General features: G+C 41.8%; 1 protein-coding gene across 3 annotated transcripts in view; it reads left to right on the forward strand.

The window, feature by feature from the left end:
• Nucleotides 1-21,194, forward strand: part of COL19A1 (collagen type XIX alpha 1 chain) — a 1,587,177-nt gene that overhangs the window by 435,056 nt on the left and 1,130,927 nt on the right. For all 3 annotated transcript variants that reach the window (XM_073675502.1, XM_073675503.1, XM_073675504.1), the window contains exons 16-17: nucleotides 10,689-10,718; nucleotides 10,925-10,969. In XM_073675502.1, the coding sequence (XP_073531603.1) occupies nucleotides 10,689-10,718; nucleotides 10,925-10,969 (75 nt within the window). The remainder of the gene's footprint in view (nucleotides 1-10,688; nucleotides 10,719-10,924; nucleotides 10,970-21,194) is intronic.

Here is a 21,194-nt window from a genome sequence, read left to right on the forward strand (position 1 = left end):
CCCCAGGCTGCTCCTCTCCCACCAGTGTCTGTAATACTTGTTCTCCCTGCTACTCGACCTTGAGCAGAGTAAAATTACTGTCCTTGTTCTGCTCCTCCTGTCACACACTCCCCACAGTCACAATTACACCAGGACTATGAGAAGCTGCAGACATCACATGTATGATACAGTCCTGCTCATCGTTATTGACACCCATGAAGTTTAAGTACATAATGTGGAATATCTCCTGAAAAAAAATGAATCAAGTGAAACAGTTTTTTGTATAGGGCACTCGTGTTAAATACAAAAGAGCAAATGATAAACAATAATTAAAAAAAAAATCAATCGGAGGGAAAAATAGAAAAATCTAAAGCTTTCTGTTCACTGGTATTGGCACCCTTTACATTAATTTAGTATGAAAACACATTTTGACTCACCTGTGGTAAATCACAAAAGAAATTCACCTGTGATTAATTGTCGGTGCCCATGTGACATGAATTAGTCAATGAATGATGACTTCGGTGTTTTAAAAAGCCACAAGGTAGGCCCTGTTCCTTTGTCACAATGGTGAAGACAAAGGAGCTGTCTGAGGACATCATAACTGCTTTTTTTAGCAAACACGAGACTTGCAAAGGGTATATGGCCATCTCCAAAGACCTTGGTATCCCAGTGTCAACAGTGCGCAATGTTATTAAGATGTTTACCAAGCATGGAACCGTCAAGAATATCCCTGGACGAGGAGGAAAGAGGAAAATTGACAAGAGATGTCTTCAAAGGTTGGTGCGAATGGTGGAAAAAATACCACGTCAAACATTCAAAGACCTGAAGGCCAACATGGAACAGTCTGGAGTCATGGTTTCAACAAGAACCATATGTCTCACACTAAACAAAGTAGAGCTTTATGGGCAAAGGCCAAGGAAGAAACCATTGCTGAAGAAAAGACATAAAAAGGAACGACTGATCTTTGCCAAAGAGTACCTTGACAAACCACAGTCCTTCTGGGAAAATGTTTTGTGGACAGATGAAACAAAAATAGAGATTTATGGCAATGCAAAGCAATAGTTTGTTTACAGATGGTGCAATGAAGCTTATAAGGAAAATAACACCTTACCAACAATTAAGCATGGTGGAAGATCTATAATGCTGTGGGGTTGCTTTACTACCTCTGGTACTGGAGGCTTTGACCGTATCACAGGAATCATGAAATCAGAGAATTATCAAGAGATTTTAGGGCAAAATGTCCTACCCAGTGTAAGAAAACTTGGTTTGAGTTGAAAATCATGGGTCCTTCAGCGAGACAATGACCCAAAGCACACATCCAAAAGTACACAGAAATGGTTGAAAAAGAAAAAATGGACTGTTTTAAAATGACCAGAAATGAGTCCTGACCTCAATCCCATTGAAAATCTTTGGGGTGAGCTGAAATCTTCCATTGGGAAAAAGAACCCTGCAAACATTCAAGAGCTTGAATAAACTGCAAAGGAAGAGTGGGGAAAAAATCCAGCTGAGAAGTGCAAGAAGCTTATTGATGGTTGCAAGAAAGGTTTGGAGGCTGTCAGCAATGCAAAGGGTGTGCAGCCAAGTATTAATTAGGGGCGCCTTTATTGCTGCACATGTTGTTTATTCTGGTTTTTTCTTTGAAATTGCAACATGGAAGTTGAAAAACAATGTTTTATTATTGTATTTCTTTGGACCAATAATTGAAAAATCCTGAGGATATAACTTTGATATGTTTCCATTTATTTCTGAAGATATTGTACAGTCTATGAAAAGATATTGATATAGTCTATAAAAAAAATAAAGGGGTGCCAATAATGGTGAGTAGCATTGTATAATACCATCACTATATGAGATGTCAGCCATGTCTGAAGTGTGAATACATGGTATTACAAGCCCCAATCCCATATGCCCAGAACACCCTCAAACATAAAATTGACACAGACACAAGAATTGTGGATTGAATAGGCCACAATGTTTATTGATGAGGTTACCCAATAAATAGCTGACATGAATAAATATCAATCAACCTTTAATCAATAAACAAGTAACACCTGTAAGAAAAAAATCTACTCTGTCACCAAGGGCTAAAGTTAAAGCTTGCTCATGCTGATGCACAGCTGACCCCTCTGAACCACCACTAAAATAGGGTTCTAAAATCTGCCCAGTTACCAACACAACCAAGTAAAGTAAAAACACCTCATATTAAATTTGGACCAGTAGCCATTATACAAAGACAGGAATAATAGAAACAAAGAGACTAGTATGAGTAAAGACTTAGTAAACTTAAAAACAGAGATGGCCATTTAAATCATAGGCTACATGGGGCTGTGATACCATGTTTCCCCTTGTTCTAAACTCCCCAATGGGGCCCTTCCAGGGCCAGTGTGTGAGGCTGGTACATGAGGTAGATAATGGAGGAGCACAATGTCTGAGGTAAAACTTCCCTCTGTATGTGATGTAGATGATACTACACCAGTACATGAGGTAGATAATGGAGGCGCACAATGTCTGAGGTAAAATGTCCCTCTGTATGTGATGTAGATGATACTACACCAGTACATGAGGTAGATAATGGAGGCGCACAATTTCTGAGGTAAAATGTCCCTCTGTATGTGATGTAGATGACACTACACCAGTACATGAGGTGATGGTGGAGGAGCACACAATGTTTTAGGTAACACTTTCCTCTGTATGTGATGTAGATGATACTACACCAGTACATGAGGTAGATAATGGAGGCGCACAATGTCTGAGGTAAAATGTCCCTCTGTATGTGATGTAGATGACACTACACCAGTACATGAGGTGATGGTGGAGGAGCACACAATGTTTTAGGTAACACTTTCCTCTGTATGTGATGTAGATGATACTACACCAGTACATGAGGTAGATAATGGAGGCGCACAATGTCTGAGGTAAAATGTCCCTCTGTATGTGATGTAGATGACACTACACCAGTACATGAGGTGATGGTGGAGGAGCACACAATGTTTTAGGTAACACTTTCCTCTGTATGTGATGTAGATGGTACTACACCAGTACATGAGGTAGATAATGGAGGCGCACAATGTCTGAGGTAAAATGTCCCTCTGTATGTGATGTAGATGACACTACATCAGTACATGAGGTGATGGTGGAGGAGCACACAATGTTTAAGGTAACACTTCCCTCTGTATGTGATGTAGATGACACTACACTACTACATGAGGTAGATGATGGAGGAGCACAATGTCTGATGTAAAACTTTCCTCTGTATATGAGATAGATGACACTACACTAGTAAATAATGTGAAAATTGCTCAGTTCTGTGATGTAATAAACCCTGTCTTATACTCCTTGAGGCTGAAGACCTACTGCCATCTCTTCTGGTAGGAGAAAGAGGAAGAGACAGTGAGACAACAAATTATATTTTTTCTAAACTAAGCCCCTTCTTCCCAGGAGTAATAAGAAAGCAGGCACATAAACGATCTATTGTTTCTTAAAGGGGAAACAACCAGCCTAATACATTCAACACAAATATAGATAATATAAGCTCTAAGATTTGAGGGTCCCCCTTCCTACATCTGTCCCCTTTGCCTAGTACTCTAGGGAGTTCATATCAATGCATCAGGAGTGCCAGAAAATGGGACTGCCATGCAAATGATCTGATCCTGAAAGCCAGTCCTCTTACTACACAGACTCCCTTTCTGTTTCAAGACCAATAACATTTATTAACTGCAATTATATACAATTTTGTGCACAACAGAATATATTGTTGTGGCCTCTCAACAATATGTATATACTGAAAAGATTTAGCCTCTCTAGTTAACTGTAAGATACTCCTACCAAAAGTGACAAAGCCTATAATTGGGCCTTTAAATCCTTTATAATAGATCTCGCATTTAAACTGAAACGTAATCAGTGATTCCAGTAGGTAGAATAAACTTCAAAGTGTGGGACAGTAAAATAAATAGTAAAATTGTCATGTAAATTCTTCTTGCACAAAATTTTTAAAAAGGGTTTCTTCTGACTTTTTTCAGTTGCATGCTAAGACTGAGTAATACCTTTGTAACTGTAATAGGATGGTCACTGCCTCGAGTTTGCAGAAAAACAATAGCTACAGCAATATTTTCACGAATTTGTGATGAAATTATCAAACCTATATTTGGTATTTCAACTCTTCGGTGTGTACTTAAGTCTAGAAGATTGAAGATGAGCAGGGGAATGAACTGTAAACTGCCTTATTGTCAAACACGAACAAACAATTACTTTCATATCCAAGCAATAATTTGCTGTAAGATTAATACGATGCAGTAAGACTGCATAATACAGAAATGTGAACAAAATAGGCAAGAAAAAGTCAGACAGACAATAGCTGAGATCTGAATAGTTCTGGCATATATTTACTTTTACAATGGTTTATACTATAAAAGATAAAGGTATATGCTTCTGTTCTGTTCTTCCTGTTCCAATTCTGTAAATTTGTTACTTTTGCTTGTTTTTATTTTTAATTATTTCTCTGTATACACTATTTAAAATGAAACTCATGCAGGGATCATGCAAAGTATAAGAGCAATAAACTTTTTCTCTCTCATTGCTTAACCCTGTTGCATAATTGTATGTACTGTGCTGGGATGACCATGTGTGGTGGGAGCTAAAGGGAGTTGAGCAATCTTCATACGCCTCTGATGCCGGCTTTATTAGATGACTGGCATCTGTGTATAACAGTCTCGTCCGGAGCTGAGCTTTGATCATTGCTGTTAACCATTGAGATGCCACTGTCAATCACTGATAACGCATTTAATTGGTAACAGATAATCAATGAGTTATCATGGCAGCCTGGGACTTGCTAAAGGCTACTGTAAATGCCAACTTAGTACTCGTGTGAAACTAAGCCAGTCTGAGCTTTATAGGATAACCACGATTTACACTTTATACTGCAATGAAGTGCTGTCAATCATCAGTAAGGAAGGCGGGGACATGCAAAACCAGTGAGAGGAAAAGTGCACTGCCCCTCTTTTCCACACTGAGTGCACCAAGTACCCTGATTAGCATATTTGACTAAACTTTATTTTCTGTGGAATGAAAGTAGTGATTAGAACACTAAAGGTGTGATTTTGATACAGGCTATATTCCCTGCAAGATTGTGCTTATTTTATACTGTGTTTTTGAAAGAAGAAAGTGGGTCGGCACTACGTTTTCTGTAGTGGTGCTCATGGAGAAATAGTAGTAGATAAAATAAAATCACTGCTTTTACATGCATTAAAATTCATTTAAAGGGAACCTGTCATGTCTTATCTGCTATGTAAACTGCCCCCATAGCATTGTTAGTGTTGCAATGTGCATCACTAACATGCTTTTTTCATTAAAATTTGTGGTAATTCAATGAGGATATAACATGTTATGTACTTATAATCATATCTGCTCATTCAGTCATAAGGGTGTGATTCTCACATTCAGTCATGGGCGGGAGCAGCATTCTGTCAGTGCTGGCATCGAACATGTAATTGAATTTTGCTCCCGGCGAGTGCTGAAGTTGTGGTGCGCTTGCGCAGTATCACGGTCAGGCAGTAACGCTTCCAGCACTGGGAGCCACACATGCGCTATGGTGAGCGTCTCCCCGCGCCTGCGCAATAAGACTGTGTAATTTCCAGCTTCACTGTACATACGCTGTGACAAGCATCTCCGGCTGCACACAGTGAAGCTGTAAACTTCCAGCTCCCAGCACTGGAAGCTTTACTGCCTGGCCGTGATACTGCCTAGCATTCTCAAAATGAAAATGGTGGAGGCATACAAAGGAAGACAAGGCTTAAGAAGATAGCAAAGCATTTTCAAGTTGCACTTTCCTCAGTTTGAAATGTAATTAAGAAATGTCAGTTTACAGGAACAGTGGAGGTCAAGATAAGGTCTGGAGACCAAGCAAAATTTCAGTGAGAGCTGCTCATAGGATTGCTAGAGAGGCAAATCAGACCTTCAAAAAGATTTATCAGCCTCTGGATTTGTAGTACATTGTTCTACGGTTCAGAGACACCTGCACAAATATGGCCTTCATAGAAGAGTCATCAGAATAAAACAGTTCCTGCATCCTCACCATTAAATTCAATGTCACAAGTATTCAAAAGAACATCTTAACAAGACTGATGCATTTTTTTAAACAAGTCCTGTAGACCGATGAGGTTAAAATATAACTCTTTGGTCACAATGATCAAAGGTATGTGTGGAGACAAATTGCACAGAATTTCAGGAAAATAGCATCACACCAACTATTAAGTATGGTGGTGGATCAATCATGGTTTGGGGTTGTGTTGCCGCCAATGGCATGGGGAACATTTCATGGGTAGAGGGAAGAATGGATTCAATTAAATTTCAACAAATTCTTGATGCAAATAGAACACCATCTGTAAAAAAGCTGAAGTTAAAAAGAGGATGGCTTCTACAAATGGATAATCATCCTAATTCCACAATAGGCTACCACAATTGGCTACCTCAAAAAGCACAAGCTGAAGGTTTTAAAATGTCCCTCAAAGTCCTCTGATCTGAATGTCATTGAAAATCTGTGGCTAGACCTCAAAATAGCAGTGCATGCAAAACGACCCAGGAATCTCACAGAACTGGAAGAATTTTCCAAGGAGGAATGGATGAAAATCCCACAAACAAGAATGGAAAGACTCTTGGCTGGCTACAAAAAGCATTTACAAGCTGTGATACTTTGAAAAGGGGGTGCCACTAGGTACTTAGCATGTAGGGTGCCCAAATTTTGCATTGGCCCATTTTCCTTTTTGTAATTTTTAAAATGTAAAAAATGAATACATATAAACACTGCTCAAAATAATAAAGGGAACACTTTAACAACAGAATATAACTCCAAGTAAATCAAACTTCTGTGAAATCAAACTGTCCACTTAGGAAGCAACACTGATTGACAATCAATTTCACATGCTGTTGTGCAAATGGAATAGACAATAGATGGAAATTATTGCCAATTATCAATACACACTCAATAAAGGAGTGGTTCTGCAGGTGGGGACCACAGACCACATCTCAGTACCAATACTTTCTGGCTGATGTTTTGGTCACTTTTGAATGTTGGTTGCGCTTTCACATTCGTGGTAGCATGAGACAGACTCTACAACCCACAGAAGTTTCTCAGGTAGTGCAGCTCATCCAGGATGGCACATCAATGTGAGCTCTGGCAAGAAGGTTTGCTGTGTCTGTCAGCGTAGTGTCCAGAGGCTGGAGGTGCTACCAGGAGAAAGGCCAGTACACCAGGAGATGTGGAGGGGGCCGTAGGAGTGCAACAACCCAGCAGCAGGACCGCTACCTCTGCCTTTGTGCAAGGAGGAACAGGAGGAGCACTGCCAGAGCCCTGCAAAATGACCTCCAGCCGGTCACAAATGTGCATGTGTCTGCACAAACGTTTAGAAATCAACTCCATGATGGTGGTATGAGGGCATGACGTCCACAGATGGGGGTTGTGCTCACAGCCCAACACCGTGCAGGACGCTTTGCATTTTCCACAGAACACCAGGATTGGCAAAGTCACCACTGGTGCCCTGTGCTCTTCATAGATGAAAGCAGGTTCGCACTGAGCACATGTGACAGAGTCTGGAGACACCGTGGAGAGCGATCTGCTGCCTGCAACATCCTTCAGCATGACCGGTTTGGCAGTGGGTCAGTAATGGTGTGGGGTGGCATTTCTTTGGAGGGCCGCACAGCCCTCCATGTGCTCGCCAGAGGTAGCCTGACTGCCATTAGGTACCGAGATGAGATCCTCAAACCCCTTGTGAGACCATTTGCTGGTGCGGTTGGCCCTGGGTTCCTCCTAATGCAGGACAATGCCAGATTTCATGTGGCTGGAGTGTGTCAGCAGTTCCTGCAAGATGAAGGCATTAAAGCTATGGACTGGCCCGCCCATTCCCCAGACCTGAATCTGTTTGAGCACATCTGGGACATCATGTCTCACTCCATTCACCAACGTCACATTGCACCACAGACTGTCGAGGAGTTGGCGGATGCTTTAGTCCAGGTCTGGGAGGAGATCCCACAGGAGACCATCCGCAACCTCATCAGGAGCATGCCCAGGTGTTGTAGGGAGGTCATACAGGCACGTGGAGGCCACACACAATACTGAGCCTCATTTTGACTTGTCTTAAGGACATTACATCAAAGTTGGATCAGCCTGTAGTGTGTTTTTCCACTTTAATTTTGGGGGTGACTCCAAATCAAGGCCTCTATTGGTTAATAAATTTGATTTCCATGGATGATTTTTGTGTGAATTTGTTGTCAGCACATTCAACTTTGTACAGAACAAAGTAATCAATGACAATATTTCTTTCATTCAGATCTAGGATGTGTTATTTGAGTGTTCCGTTTATTTTTTTGAGCAGTGTATATATTTTTTGCCTAAAATGCAAAGGAAATATGTCATCTAACTTAAGGCCTTTTATAGCTAATTTCATCTTCAACTTGCTTATGCTTAACTGTTCACAATAACAGTAATTTTAACCAGGGATGCCCAAACTTTTACATGCCACTGTATATAGTAAAGAGCAACATGAAAACTTGTATCTAGGATATCAACATAACAGAATTTAAAGCCTAGTCATGTTAAATTACTTTAGTTGTGTAAAATGGCAATATAGATACATTGGAAAGATGTTTACTGGATAATAGAGATCCATAAAAATATATGGTAACCTACTAGTAAACAACAGCCCATTTAAAAACACTGTGCACTGACAGACTTCATGTTTTTAAAATTAAAATGATCCAAATATTCTCCCTTTTAGTCAGTTGTGATCAGAGAGGCAGTTCTTTGTAGTGCACTGACTCAAACTAAAACTGAAGGTGCCTTTTTATTTTTCTGCACCTTTTGTACAACAATATAATTAACTTTTGACAATATTTTAAATCCCAGTTATTCACACCTTTAAAAATAGAATGTTGCAATTAATGCTTTCTTGGTATATACATGTACAGTAAGAAAAATGTGGCTGCAGGCCGCTATATATGTGTGGCGTATAAGGTTGTCAAATTAGATTAGTAAAACAATTATGCAAAATCAAGCATAGGCAGGTAAATGTCTTCATTTATATATATTTAAAAATGATAAGAAAAGCTAGATAGGTACGCATTTAAAAAGCCAGCATGTGCAACAGGGAACTATATTGGTTTGGTGTGTACAGATGTAAAATTTTGCTAGTAAAGCAAATATGCAAAAAATTATTTGTTTGTATCTTGCAAACTTTGTGAGATAGAGTTGTAGTTAAATGTCTGGATTTTGTGGAATTTTAGTTGAGTTTCTACAAAACAATTATTCTCAACAAAGGATTGCACAAGGAATGCAAAAGCTCAGGACATTGCTTGTAACAAGCAAGCACGCACACTATCTCTGAATGAAGCTGATTTCAGATTTTTTGTTCCGAAAATAAATATTGTGATGTTTCCCTGCTGATTCCTAGCACATTAAAGGGTGTGTCCAGTATAAAACTATAAGTTTGTGGAATGCATATCGTATACTTGCGGTCACATAACCGCTCCCTCCCAGCGCCAGCACCGGAGGGTGCTCACAGCACACGTTGTTCGCAATGTGAGGATTCACAAGTGTGCAGTCACATAGAGTGACTGCAGATTTGTAGTTTTAGCCTGGACAACACTTTAAAGAATGATGAAAAAAATGTGTATTTGTAAATGAAAAGCAGTAGTCATGAGCGAGTATGTTCTGCTAACCCTTTTGGCGAGCATGCTTGGGTGCTCACTGAGTATCTTCATCGTGCTCGGGTGTTATGTTTTAGTCACGCTGTGTGCATGATTTGCGACTGTTTGACAGCTTTAATACAAGTGAGGAATTCCTAAGAAACAGGCATTCCTCACATGTATTAAAGCTGTCAAACAGTCGCAAATCATGCACACAGTGCGACTCAAACATAACACCCAAGCACGCTGAAAATACTCTGGAAACAACAGAGCATGCTAGTAAATCTCGAGTAGCGAGCATGCTCGCTCTGCTCATCACTAAAATGCAGCACAACAAATGCCAACTGCACCATGTCACTGATCAGTAACAGAGTCCAGTCCGGCTTCTGCTAGCACTTCTGCTATCAATTGAATCTCTATATTATTCATAGACTACTACACTCATCTTCTGCAAACATTGTACAACACATTACTGTCCATAGTATTTATTTGATGTTTTAAGGCTTTTTCTTCCTGCCTCTGTTGCTGAGCTGTGAGCTCTGATGTCCTCTCACTATCATAAATCACCCTAAAATAAAATTATTGATACGTCCTCTACCTAGTCTTTGGTATGATAGTCCCTCCTTAAGGGCTGAGCTACAACATGCAATAGCTGCAAAGCATTATGGTGAAATACACATTGTTGCACCTAAAATCATGTCAACCTTTTGTGGCTGATTCAATATTCTTCAATTTGTAAAAAGGCAGAGTGCATGTTTTTGGTGATTTTTGCAAATCGAATCACAAATTGATTCAATTCAGAGAACCTGCATGTTTCTTAAAATTTGATTTACTCATCTCTACTGGATAACATTGTTCCTTTTAATAAATGCCATAGTTGTCCATTATGAAAATTATGCAGTGATATGGGATATTAGATGGAGGGTAAAGTTTTTACTGAACATTACATTTTAGTAAAACAAGGGAAAACAGCAGGCAACTATGAAGTCATCAAGGAAGTTCTCAAAATTAGCAATATTTTTATTTTATTTCAGATCTATGCAACTGGTATAAAAGGAGATACGGTAAGTGCCCACTATATTTAGTTGTGAAATTTAATATGAATGTGCTGTGGTCCCTCCATTATTTCAGATCTTTTCACATTTTTGTTGTAATTCTTTTTAAAATGTCATTTACAATATTGTTGAATTCTCACAAAACACTGTTTTTGTTAGCTGTGTTTAAAGTTGTTCAGCTTACTATTTTGTGTTCTAACACCCAATATACATAGGGAACTTCAGGCCCTGAAGGTCCGCCTGGAAAAGAAGGACAAAGAGTAAGTTAATCTTATATATACATTACATAATTTTATTGTACCCTAAGTAATTATAAATATTTTTATTTAAATGTGTTGACCACTTTATATAAGGAGTTGACTGCACAGTACTACTATTCTCTAAATGGCGGTTGATTAAGGGTCTTGTGGTCTGACCTTTCCATTAGTGTCTTACAATTAATAAACAGCTTTCCCATGTTCATTGTTTTTTTAAATTGGAGGAGACTGATATCTACTCAAAAGCCTCTATCAGCTGTCACTATTAAGAACAGGAGAGCTGTGCAGTCAGGGATCAAAGTTAGTTCCACAAGATCATGTCCACATTTGTTAAAATAAAATCAAAGTGGCCAACCCCTTTAAGTTTATATGTTACTAAAGTTTTGAGTGTAATCACTTTTTTGATATTTTTCGAGAAATTACACTTTGAAGTGAAAATGAGTTTGCCAGGTCAGCTTATGTGGCCTGTTATTGAAAACTTAAATTATGTAAACTACCTTCTGTTATTAAAATTACGTTAGTTGTTTGTCAGTAAAAGTACTCCTTCTGGAGATTTTTCAAGTATACCCTTTCCCTAACTCATCCTTACAGTGAAAGAATTCTAAAGTGTATCCCCAACTATAGAATCCAGTTTACAAAGTGCTTATATAATCTAGATTGTTTTACATGGCTCAATTAGGAGCTACAGCTCTGCTTTTTTATTACCGAACAATGATCCCTCTAATCACCAATAGATGAGTTGGAAATCCTATCTAAACCAAATCCTGATCTGTACAGGTTTAATTCTCTAACAGTAGATCAGGCCTATTATTATTTTTACATCCATGATATTTAGAGGAAAAGGTGGTGCTGTCTGTAGATCAATATTTGGTACTGAAGGAATATAGTAATAATCCTTAATTAAACATGACAATAAAAAATGCATATCCCCAAAGTATTTTAGAAGATGGCAATTATAGATATATGTCTACTTTATTAATATTATTATTATTGTTGTTTATTATTATTAAAATGAAGACAAGGCAATATAAAGAAATAAGGGAAATTTTATTCCTGTTATACTGGCATGAAAAGCAATGATAGTTCTTGTTAACAACTTCTGGATCACCTATAGAAGAAAAACATCTGGTCAATGCAAGTTCTAACCTGCAGTAATGCTCTAAAATATCACTGCATCATGAAGCCGATGCACGCGATCATGTAGCTGTGGGAGTGGGAAAACGACTGTCAAATACAGTCCTGTCCCCAATGGAGGAGGCACAGATGGTTTATTCTTACAGCAAAGAAAGTGAAAAACCTGCACCACCTGCAAGCAGCTGCAATAGTCAGTGCAAAGCTGAACATGTACAATGCAGCCACCTAAATAGGACTTGGTAACATTTCAGGTGCAAAAGCTCATAGAAAAGTTTGAACAGTCCAAAATAACCATAAGAAAGAAAAATGAGCTGCACTCACCAGTCCTTAAAAGCAGTATCTTTATTCCATAAGGATAAAAAGTCCGGCAAGCAGGGAGAGCGGGGAAGAAAAAAGCAGACAACAGCTGTTTCGCGTGAAGACGCTTCTACAGGTCTGTGTTACACACAAAACATGACATCACATCCTTTTATATGCAAATTAAGCAAGAACACATGATCACAAAAAAAAACACAAATCAGAACAGAATCATAAAAACCTAGAAAAATTCAGACGATCATTTAAGCCCAATGGACCATTGGCATTCAGGCGAATGATCCATTTAGTTTCGATTTGAAGCAGCAGCTTGTTCAGATTGCCGCCTCTACTGGGAAAATGAAGCTGTTCTAAGCCGCTTCTAAGCCAGCAAATCTCAATGATTTAGGGTTAGCATTCTGAAATTCAGTAACATGCTTAATAAATCTTTTAGAGCCCTTTTGGGTTTCTAGGGAAAGTAAATGCTCCCTGATCCTAATAAATAAAGAACGTATAGTCTTCCCTATGTAAAAAAAATTACAAGGACAAAAAATTACATAAACAAAATTTTTGGACCTGCAGGTAATGAAATCCTTAACAAAATATGTAATCGGGCCAATATGCAAGGGGTTAGTCGTGAGGTGCAGATTACAAAAAGAACAAGAATCGCATCTAAAATTCCCGGAGGGAATGTTTTTCTGCCACCAATTTTTAGATTCCACTGGGAGTCTGTGTTTACTGACTAAGTCTCCAATATTCTGACTACACATGTAGGATACTATAGGTTTGTTTTTGGCCACTGATAATAAATCTGGATCAGACTCCAAAAGATGCCAATTGTTCAAAATGGCTTTTTTAATCATGTCATTAATGGGACTGTGTTTGAAATGAAAAACAAACCTTTTAGTAGCCGTTTGTGCATGATGGAAGGATGACATAGCGTTTTGATAAAAGACTATCTCGTGTAAAATTTTTTGCTTTCTCAAGTGTGGTATTTAGTTCATGTCTAGGATAACCACGAGCAAGAAAGTTGTTTTTCAACACTGAAGCCTGATCAAGAAAGGTTTGTTCAGAAGTATTCAGTTTACGCAGACGGAGAAATTGGCTGTATGGAACCCCAGATTTAGTATGCATTGGATGAGCACTATTATAATGTAACAAAGTGTTACCAGCTGAAGTTTTTTTAAATAATTTTGTGTGAACAGTATTATTTTCAATTGAAATGGAAACGTCCAGAAAATCAAGAAAAAGTCCCCCAAAATTCGCAGTAAAATTCATATTAGCTGTATTTGTGGTGTTCAAAAACTGAACAAAAGCCGTAAAATCTTCTGTGGTACCCGACCAAACGATGAAAATATCATCAATATATCTTAAAAAAGATCTAATATACTTAACAAACGGATTTTTGCAGGAAATGATGAATTGCGTTTCAAAAAAAGATGAAAAATATTTGCATAGACACACGCTGCGGGTGTGCCCATCGCTGTCCCGATATTCTGGCGGTACCATTGGTTTTGGAACTGAAAACAGTTATTTGAGAGCACAAAATCAAGGCTTTCTAAAATAAAGGAGGAAAATTCCTCACTTTTATTAGACTGCATCAGGAATTTTTTTACTGCTTCCAACCCTAGTGCTTTGGGGATGCGAGTGTATAAACTGGTAACATCTCTAGAACATAACATAGAGAAAAATCAGGTTGCCAGTTTACCTCCTTTAGAGCAACCAGAAAGCTATCGGTGTCCTTTATGAATGAAGGTATTTTTTGTAGAAACGGTTTTAAAAGCCAATCTATATATCTCGAGAGACAATAGGGCGGCCTGGGGGCATTTTGGTACACTTATGAATTTTTGGTATAGTATACCAATAAGGTCTCAATGGGAATTCTGGCAGAAGCTTTTCAGCAAAATAATTAGATAAAACGCCTTTCTCTACGTATTTTCTTAATAAAGATCTCAATAAATGTTTATTTTTAAATGTGGGGTCACTAGGTAAAGGTGTATAAGTATTGAAATCTGCCAATTGCGACAATGACTCTGCCACATAAAAATCTCTATTAATTAATACTCTTTTACCACCTTTATCTGCTTTACGTACAACAACATCCTTCCAAGATTTGATTTCATTCAAAGCCGATTTCTCATTTTGTGACAAATTAGAAAGCGGGGGTACATAAATCAATGATACAACATCCCGGATAACACGATCCTGAAAGGTGTCAATAATATTACCAGGACTAGTGGGAGGTAGCAAAGAAGACGAGATGCCGCCAGTGAAGGCTGCATTCTCATTACCAGCAGGTAAATCAGACAAAACCTCAAAATCAGCATCAAAATCAGCATCAAAATCAGCAGGTGGAATGGTATTCAAATTAGCCAAAACAAGCGCATCATCCATTATATGCTGGTCTGCAGGATCATTAACATAAAAGCCAAGGATGTCAGAACTGCAAGGAGTCTCACACTCAAGAGGTGCATGAACACGGGTGTCACTTTTTTTGTTAGAAATTTTTTTTTTTTCTTGTTAACAACTTCTGGATCACCTATAGAAGAAAAATATCTGGTCAATCCAAGTTCTAACCTGCAGTAATGCTCTAAAATATCACTGCATCATGAAGCAGATGCACGTGATTATGTAGCTGTGGGAGAGGGAGAACGACTGTCAAATACAGTCCTGTCCCCAATGGAGGAGGCACAGATGGTTTATTACCATCCCTGCCTTCCTGATTGTGGTATACACAACTGTAAAAAAAAAAAAGTGTGGTATACACAGTTATAGGGAGCACTAACACTGCATCCTGCCCCAGATCGAATGGTCATGTGATTGCTGTGCATAATGAGTGACCAGGAACTGCTGAATCCCAGGAGACCCAGTCAGCTTTGCTGTGCAGCAATGAGTCTGCATTTCCACTGCAACTGGGGATAATATAATGCAATGTAATATACCAGCTTCAGATTCAGGTGAAATCAGATTAAAAAACGGTATTTACTAGTTGAAATGCCCCCAAATGATTTTGATGACCTTATAATGGACAAAATAAATGAAAAATAAATGGTAAAATAATAGATCTACCTATAGCCAAGCATTTTTGTTCCCCTGATCACAGCATCAAAGACATGAAATTACTGGTATTAAAAGGTAACTTCAAATATCAGAGAGAAAGAAGAGTCTCGGAATATAAACTCATGGTGACCTTTGACACCTTCAGAGCAGGAATGAATGTGTCGCATGGATTTATGTCATTCTACATTAACTAAGGAATGTGCTCATCAGACCTGTGGGGTCATCACTACCCTGGACCAGGTCACAGGACAATAAAACTTTCACACTCCTTATCTATTAACTGCTAAAATATTTATAGCCAGAGCTGTTTATCTCTCACATAGTAATAGCTCTGCTTTCCATCACCTGTCTCATCTATTGCATTATCTCTGTGTCCTATTGTGTATAAATATGTGACTCTTCAGATTTTACATTGTACCAGCCTGATGAAGAGACATGAGTAGTCTCGAAAGCTTGCAACTTGTTACCATCTTTTCAGTTAGCCATTAAAAGGTATCAACCACTGAGGACTCTCAAATCAAAATATTTTTCTATCTACTGGCTAACACGGTACAAAAATATATTTTTTTCCTGTGTGAAAAAGAAATAAAACAAAGAGCTGCTGCCAAACAAAATGACTGTTACTAGCCCCACCCTTGGCAAAAAAAAGCATTTCCGATGTATAAAAAAATCATTACTGAATGGGGAAAATATTTTTAAATGTATGTTAGTGGTCTTTTGTGGTTATATAAAAAAACAAATAAATGTGAAAAACAATCAAGTATTTCATTCTTTCCTTCTCAGATAAAGATGCACAATTGCACACACATACAGACACATTGTGTAGGAAAAATATTAAGACATACCTCTAAATCATTAAATTCCTGTATTTCATTCATGCTCTTTGCCACAGATGGATAAAATCAAACACCCAGAAATGCTGTCACCTTAAAAAACATTTGTATATTAAGAAATCATTCTAAAGAGCTTACTGAATTTGAGTTTGGTACTGTAATAATATACCACCATTGCATCAAATCAGTTAATGATATTTCTTCTCTTCTAAATATTTGACATTCACCTGCGATTGGCATTATAGAAAACTGAGCGTGTTTGAGAACAACAGGAACTCAGCTACAATGTAATTCAGCAATGTTCTGCTGACTCAGTAACTGCAGAGTTCAAACGTTCTCTGGCATTAACATAAACGGTGTACAAGGAGCTTCATGACATGGTCCTCCCAAACCAGGAAGCTGCATGAAAACTTAAAATCACCAAGAACAATGTTGAGTGCCCAATTGAGTGGTTCGAAGCATGCTGCTACTGGTCTCTGGAGCAGCAAAACCATGGTGTGACATTGACATGCATCATGCCCCAAGTTACCTATAGAGCCTAGTCAGTGGCAGTGTCCAACAGAAGACCAGTAGGAGAAGAAGGAAGAAAACAAACCGTTCAGAAGAAGTAGGAGTAGTGGCAGCAGAGGAACATGTATTGGGAAGGCCTAGGAGAGGTGAATATAAGAGTTTTATTTTTTAACCCCTTTCCAGCAGATTTGATTTACACTGAACTCATTTGATGCAAATTAAATCTCCCCCCTGAATTTTGCGAATCTAATTACTGAACGTTAGAATCTTAAGTTATATGATCTACTCGACCAGTTTTTTATTTCTATAAGTGTGGCTAAAGGGTAACATTAGATTAATGCTTTTAGTTTTTCTTACTAGGAGGCCAATGAATTGGTTAGTATACACATTATTTGGTTTCTCCTCTAGATTTCCACCGATTCAAAACAATTTCTAGGCAGGACATTAGAGACTATAGTGGAGTAGAAAGCAGAGTCAGTACTCTGCTTTCGTATACTCATGGCAGTACTCAGGAGCTGAGTGATGATTCTACACATGTAGGCACACACTCAGGGTATCGGTGAACGGCCAAAAAAAGGTATATCGCTGGTCATGTCATATGTACGGGACAGTGCTTAGTCTCTGTTCTTATACACATATAAAGTGCATAGTGATGCAGAGAGGATAACTGTTTTTAAGGTAATTCAGCATTTTATTTCACAGCCCTTTCTTTCACCATTCCAGTGCTGTACTTCCTTATGGGCAGGACTATGCAGCACACTTCCCAAAGCAAGTGCACATTAAGCTCCTGAACACTAGTGTTTCCAGTGCACAAAATGTGAATTTCTCAGCCACTAAACCTGTATGAGATCACCCAGGTTATACTTTTTCTGCTGTCAACAGTTTTTGAAGGGTCCCCCTGGCAAAAACTGCAGAGCTGTCAGACCAATATAGAGGTTGCATAGGAGTAGAAAAACATGGCTGCTTTCTTCCATAAACAGATACTCATGTGTCAACAGATCATTTATGTTCACTTCAGTAGAGCCAAGCTGCAATACCAGACACAGCTCATAGATGGATGTGATACTGTCTCCGGAGAAATTAAGCAGTTTTCTAACTGTGTACAATCTCTTAAACCATTAGACTAATGAGTAGTGTTAAAAATGCCTATAATATGCATGTGTAGCGCCCCGAGGGTTCGGCCGCTACAGGGGTATTGCACCTCAGACCAGAGGTGTGATATTCCACTCCCAGGTAAGGATGGAGTATGGACCAGGGCTCAGTTAGCTGCATACAGCACACACACCCCATTTCCGAGGGACAGCTCAACGGTGCTCCCACTAGACAGAAGTGCAGGCACGACCGACTATGTCCCTGTCTGGAGTGGGGAGGTGGGTGGAACACCCAGTGCTGTAGGGGCAGATAGGGGTTGGTTCCTGAGCGTAGGTAGGAGCCCATTGGTTGCTGGTCACCTGGGCTCATGGTCAGAGGGAGGTATAAAAGGTGGGCACCATCTTAGTTCTGGGTCAGTTCAGCCAGAGGAGAAGACAGGGAGTAGAGGCTCTGTAGGAGCTCTACTCCAGGAGGGCCTAGTGAGAGGCCGAGGAGGAGGTGAAAGGGAGCTGGGATTTTGGCTCATCTCAGCTCCAAGAGAACGGAACAGAAAGGAACAGAGAAAGAGAAGGAGAGACAGAGAAACAGAAGGGCTCAGGAACAAGAAGGTGGAAGGGACCCTAAGAACCCACGAGAATCCAGGGTGAAGGGTCAGGCAGATTAAGGGTACCGGATCCCAAGTTGGTGGAGGAGAAACTACCCTCAGCCAAAGACCGGTCGTCGTGATCATCTATTGGTGCGACACCTCATCAAACCTGCTAGGAAGGCACCATATAGGACAGCGGAGGACGGGGCCCACGTTTAACCGCACAAGTCCGCGGCAGCTGGACAAAAGTGGGTCACTTTTGAGGCAGGCCAGAGAAAGGATTAAAGGGGGTCCTGTGCCATGCTCCTGAACTGCTTGGGAGTTGACCGAGCCCCACACCTGGTGGACGCAGCACGGCTCGGGCGGTCACTACCTGTACAGAAGTGATCCGGAACAAATGAACTGTGAGTAAAGACCCTGGACTGTAACTTGTCTGTGTGCTCCTTCACGCCTCTAGCACTACCGGTACAGGGACTCTCACCACCATCACTCCCACCATCCACTACACTGCCCTGGGGCCGCACTCTTCCCGTGGGGAGTCACACCATCCCAGCTGCATTCATCATCAGCCCCAGCGGACTGCCTTGCAGCGGCGGGTTCCTAATAACCGCAATCCACGGGTGGCGTAGTCGGACATTATCTAAAGCACGTAGCAGACTACCATTGGCCTGACCACCCTGAGCCGCGGGACCGGGCCGTCACTACTACCCCCATCGTCTCCCTATTGCCCGGTTCCGAGTGCCCCACGGCCCAGGGGGCGAGTCAGCTTTGGCGTAGTCGGCAGGATTTCGTGCCCGCTAACCACGGGTACTGCGCGCCTGAAAAGAGACTGTTTCACGGTACTAAAGATGGCGCCCGCCCCAGAAGAACGAGCGCCATAATGTGCGCGCCAAAAGACCACAGGAGGCCGCCTCCCATCGTGGGCCGGGTCCCAGAATGGCGCCAAAGAGGAAGCCCGCCCCCAACAACCATGAGCACGGCTGTGGAAATGTCCGTCAATGTGGGGGGGCTGCCCCTGAGAGTGATTGTCAGCAGAATGCCCCAGGACCACCCCCCATGGGGGCGGAAAGAGAAGAAAACTGCGGGGCAGGGGGTGGTCTGGATCAGTCCAGACAGACCGCACCCGGGGATGGACGCCCTCAGCAGCATCAGCCTCCTGGCCCAAAGCCTGCTGCAGGCCGAACCGCTCTGCAGCCTAGCAGAAGTCCTAGCGCAGCTCCCCAGAGACCCGGAGCGTGCGCAAGCTGCACTGGAGGACCTGGAGCGGAGGATGGTCCGGGCGCAGCGAGGTGCACTCACCGAGTGGAGAGAGGAACTGGCCCGGCAGGCCGAGACCAACCAGCGACAGGCCTCAGCCGCACCCCAGGGTTTGCCTGCCTCTGAGGACGGCACAGGAGGAGAGAGGACCGGAGGCGACGCCGCGGAGGGAGCAACGAGGATGGAGGCAAGTGAAGGGGACGTCACCACCCCAAGCCCAGCACCCGCAAGCCTGCTCCAGCCTCCCGTCGCAGCACCAGAAGCCCCACTCACCGCACCTGTTGCCGCACCGCCACTGCTCCCAGCTAGGCCTCAAGCGGCGAGCGCCGCGGCCACGCCCCGCCCGGCGCCACGCCCCTTGACCCCGGGCGCCGTAAAGGAAGAAGCATCATCGGCCCGGTCGCAAGGCCTGGATGACCCGGGCGCCATCGCTAAGCCTGCGCCCCTGTCCCGGATGGGACTGCCACCTAGCGCAGCCAAAAGACCCCCGGCCTGGTCGCAAGGCCGAGTGCCCCTGGGCGCTGCTCCCAGATCAGGTCCCCCCACTATACCATCGCTGGGCGTGGACCTATTGGCACATCATACCGGTCCGGATGGACTGCCGCTGGAGTGGCCGGCTGAAGTGTCCGGCAATCAGCCATGGAAGGCCCAGCCCCTGCGCGAGCCTCTGATAGCAGCTCCTGAACCCGTCGAGGTCACCCTACCCCCACTGGAGGACGTCCAATTTGCATGGGACCCCACCAGCGAGAACTTGATGGGGTTCTCTCAAGAGACCCAGGCAGACGCGGTCCGTCGTCTGGAGGCCTGTCATCAGCAACTGGCGACCTTTGAGCGGGAGCGATGAGAGAGGCGCGTCCGAGAGGAACGGCTCCAAGCCCAGAGTGCTGAACAAAAAGGTAAGGCCCGCCACGACCCCCAAGCAGCCCGTGGTCCCCGAATCACCGGGACCATAGTCAAATTCCACATGGAGAACAGCTGGGGCTTCACCAGGGGCCCAGAAACCGCAGGCGACGTCTTTGTGACCCGCAGGGACATTGAGAGTCATCTACCTGAGGGAAATCGTGGCCGTGACCTATACCCTGGTGATGTGGTCGCCTTTACCCGCCACGTAGGCGCAAAAGGACCGTACGCCCTACATGTTCATTGGCTCACCGAGGAAGAGCTACAATACCGCGGCTATGAGGAGAGCCAAGAGGACCCGGACGGGTCAGAAGAGCCATATGAGGAGGAAGAAGGAGCATATGGAGGACACCGCTACTAGTATGTAGCAAAGTACCTGTGTACATAGTTACCCGTCAGGGTATCAGAACTGTTTTTGGGACTGTTCCCGTCTTGAAAATGTGGTCCCCATTGGGACAAATATTGAACTGTTACCTGTGTGCCCCTCATCCCCTACCAGGCTGAGGACTGTGAGCAGCCATTCCCTTCCCAAAACTGGCCGAGGACTGAGAGCGGTCAATCC

Source organism: Phyllobates terribilis, unplaced genomic scaffold (assembly GCF_046119375.1).
Source record: "Phyllobates terribilis strain yellow unplaced genomic scaffold, ASM4611937v1 Scaffold_3__8_contigs__length_932513732, whole genome shotgun sequence".
In the NCBI taxonomy this organism is placed as follows: Eukaryota; Metazoa; Chordata; class Amphibia; order Anura; family Dendrobatidae; genus Phyllobates; species Phyllobates terribilis.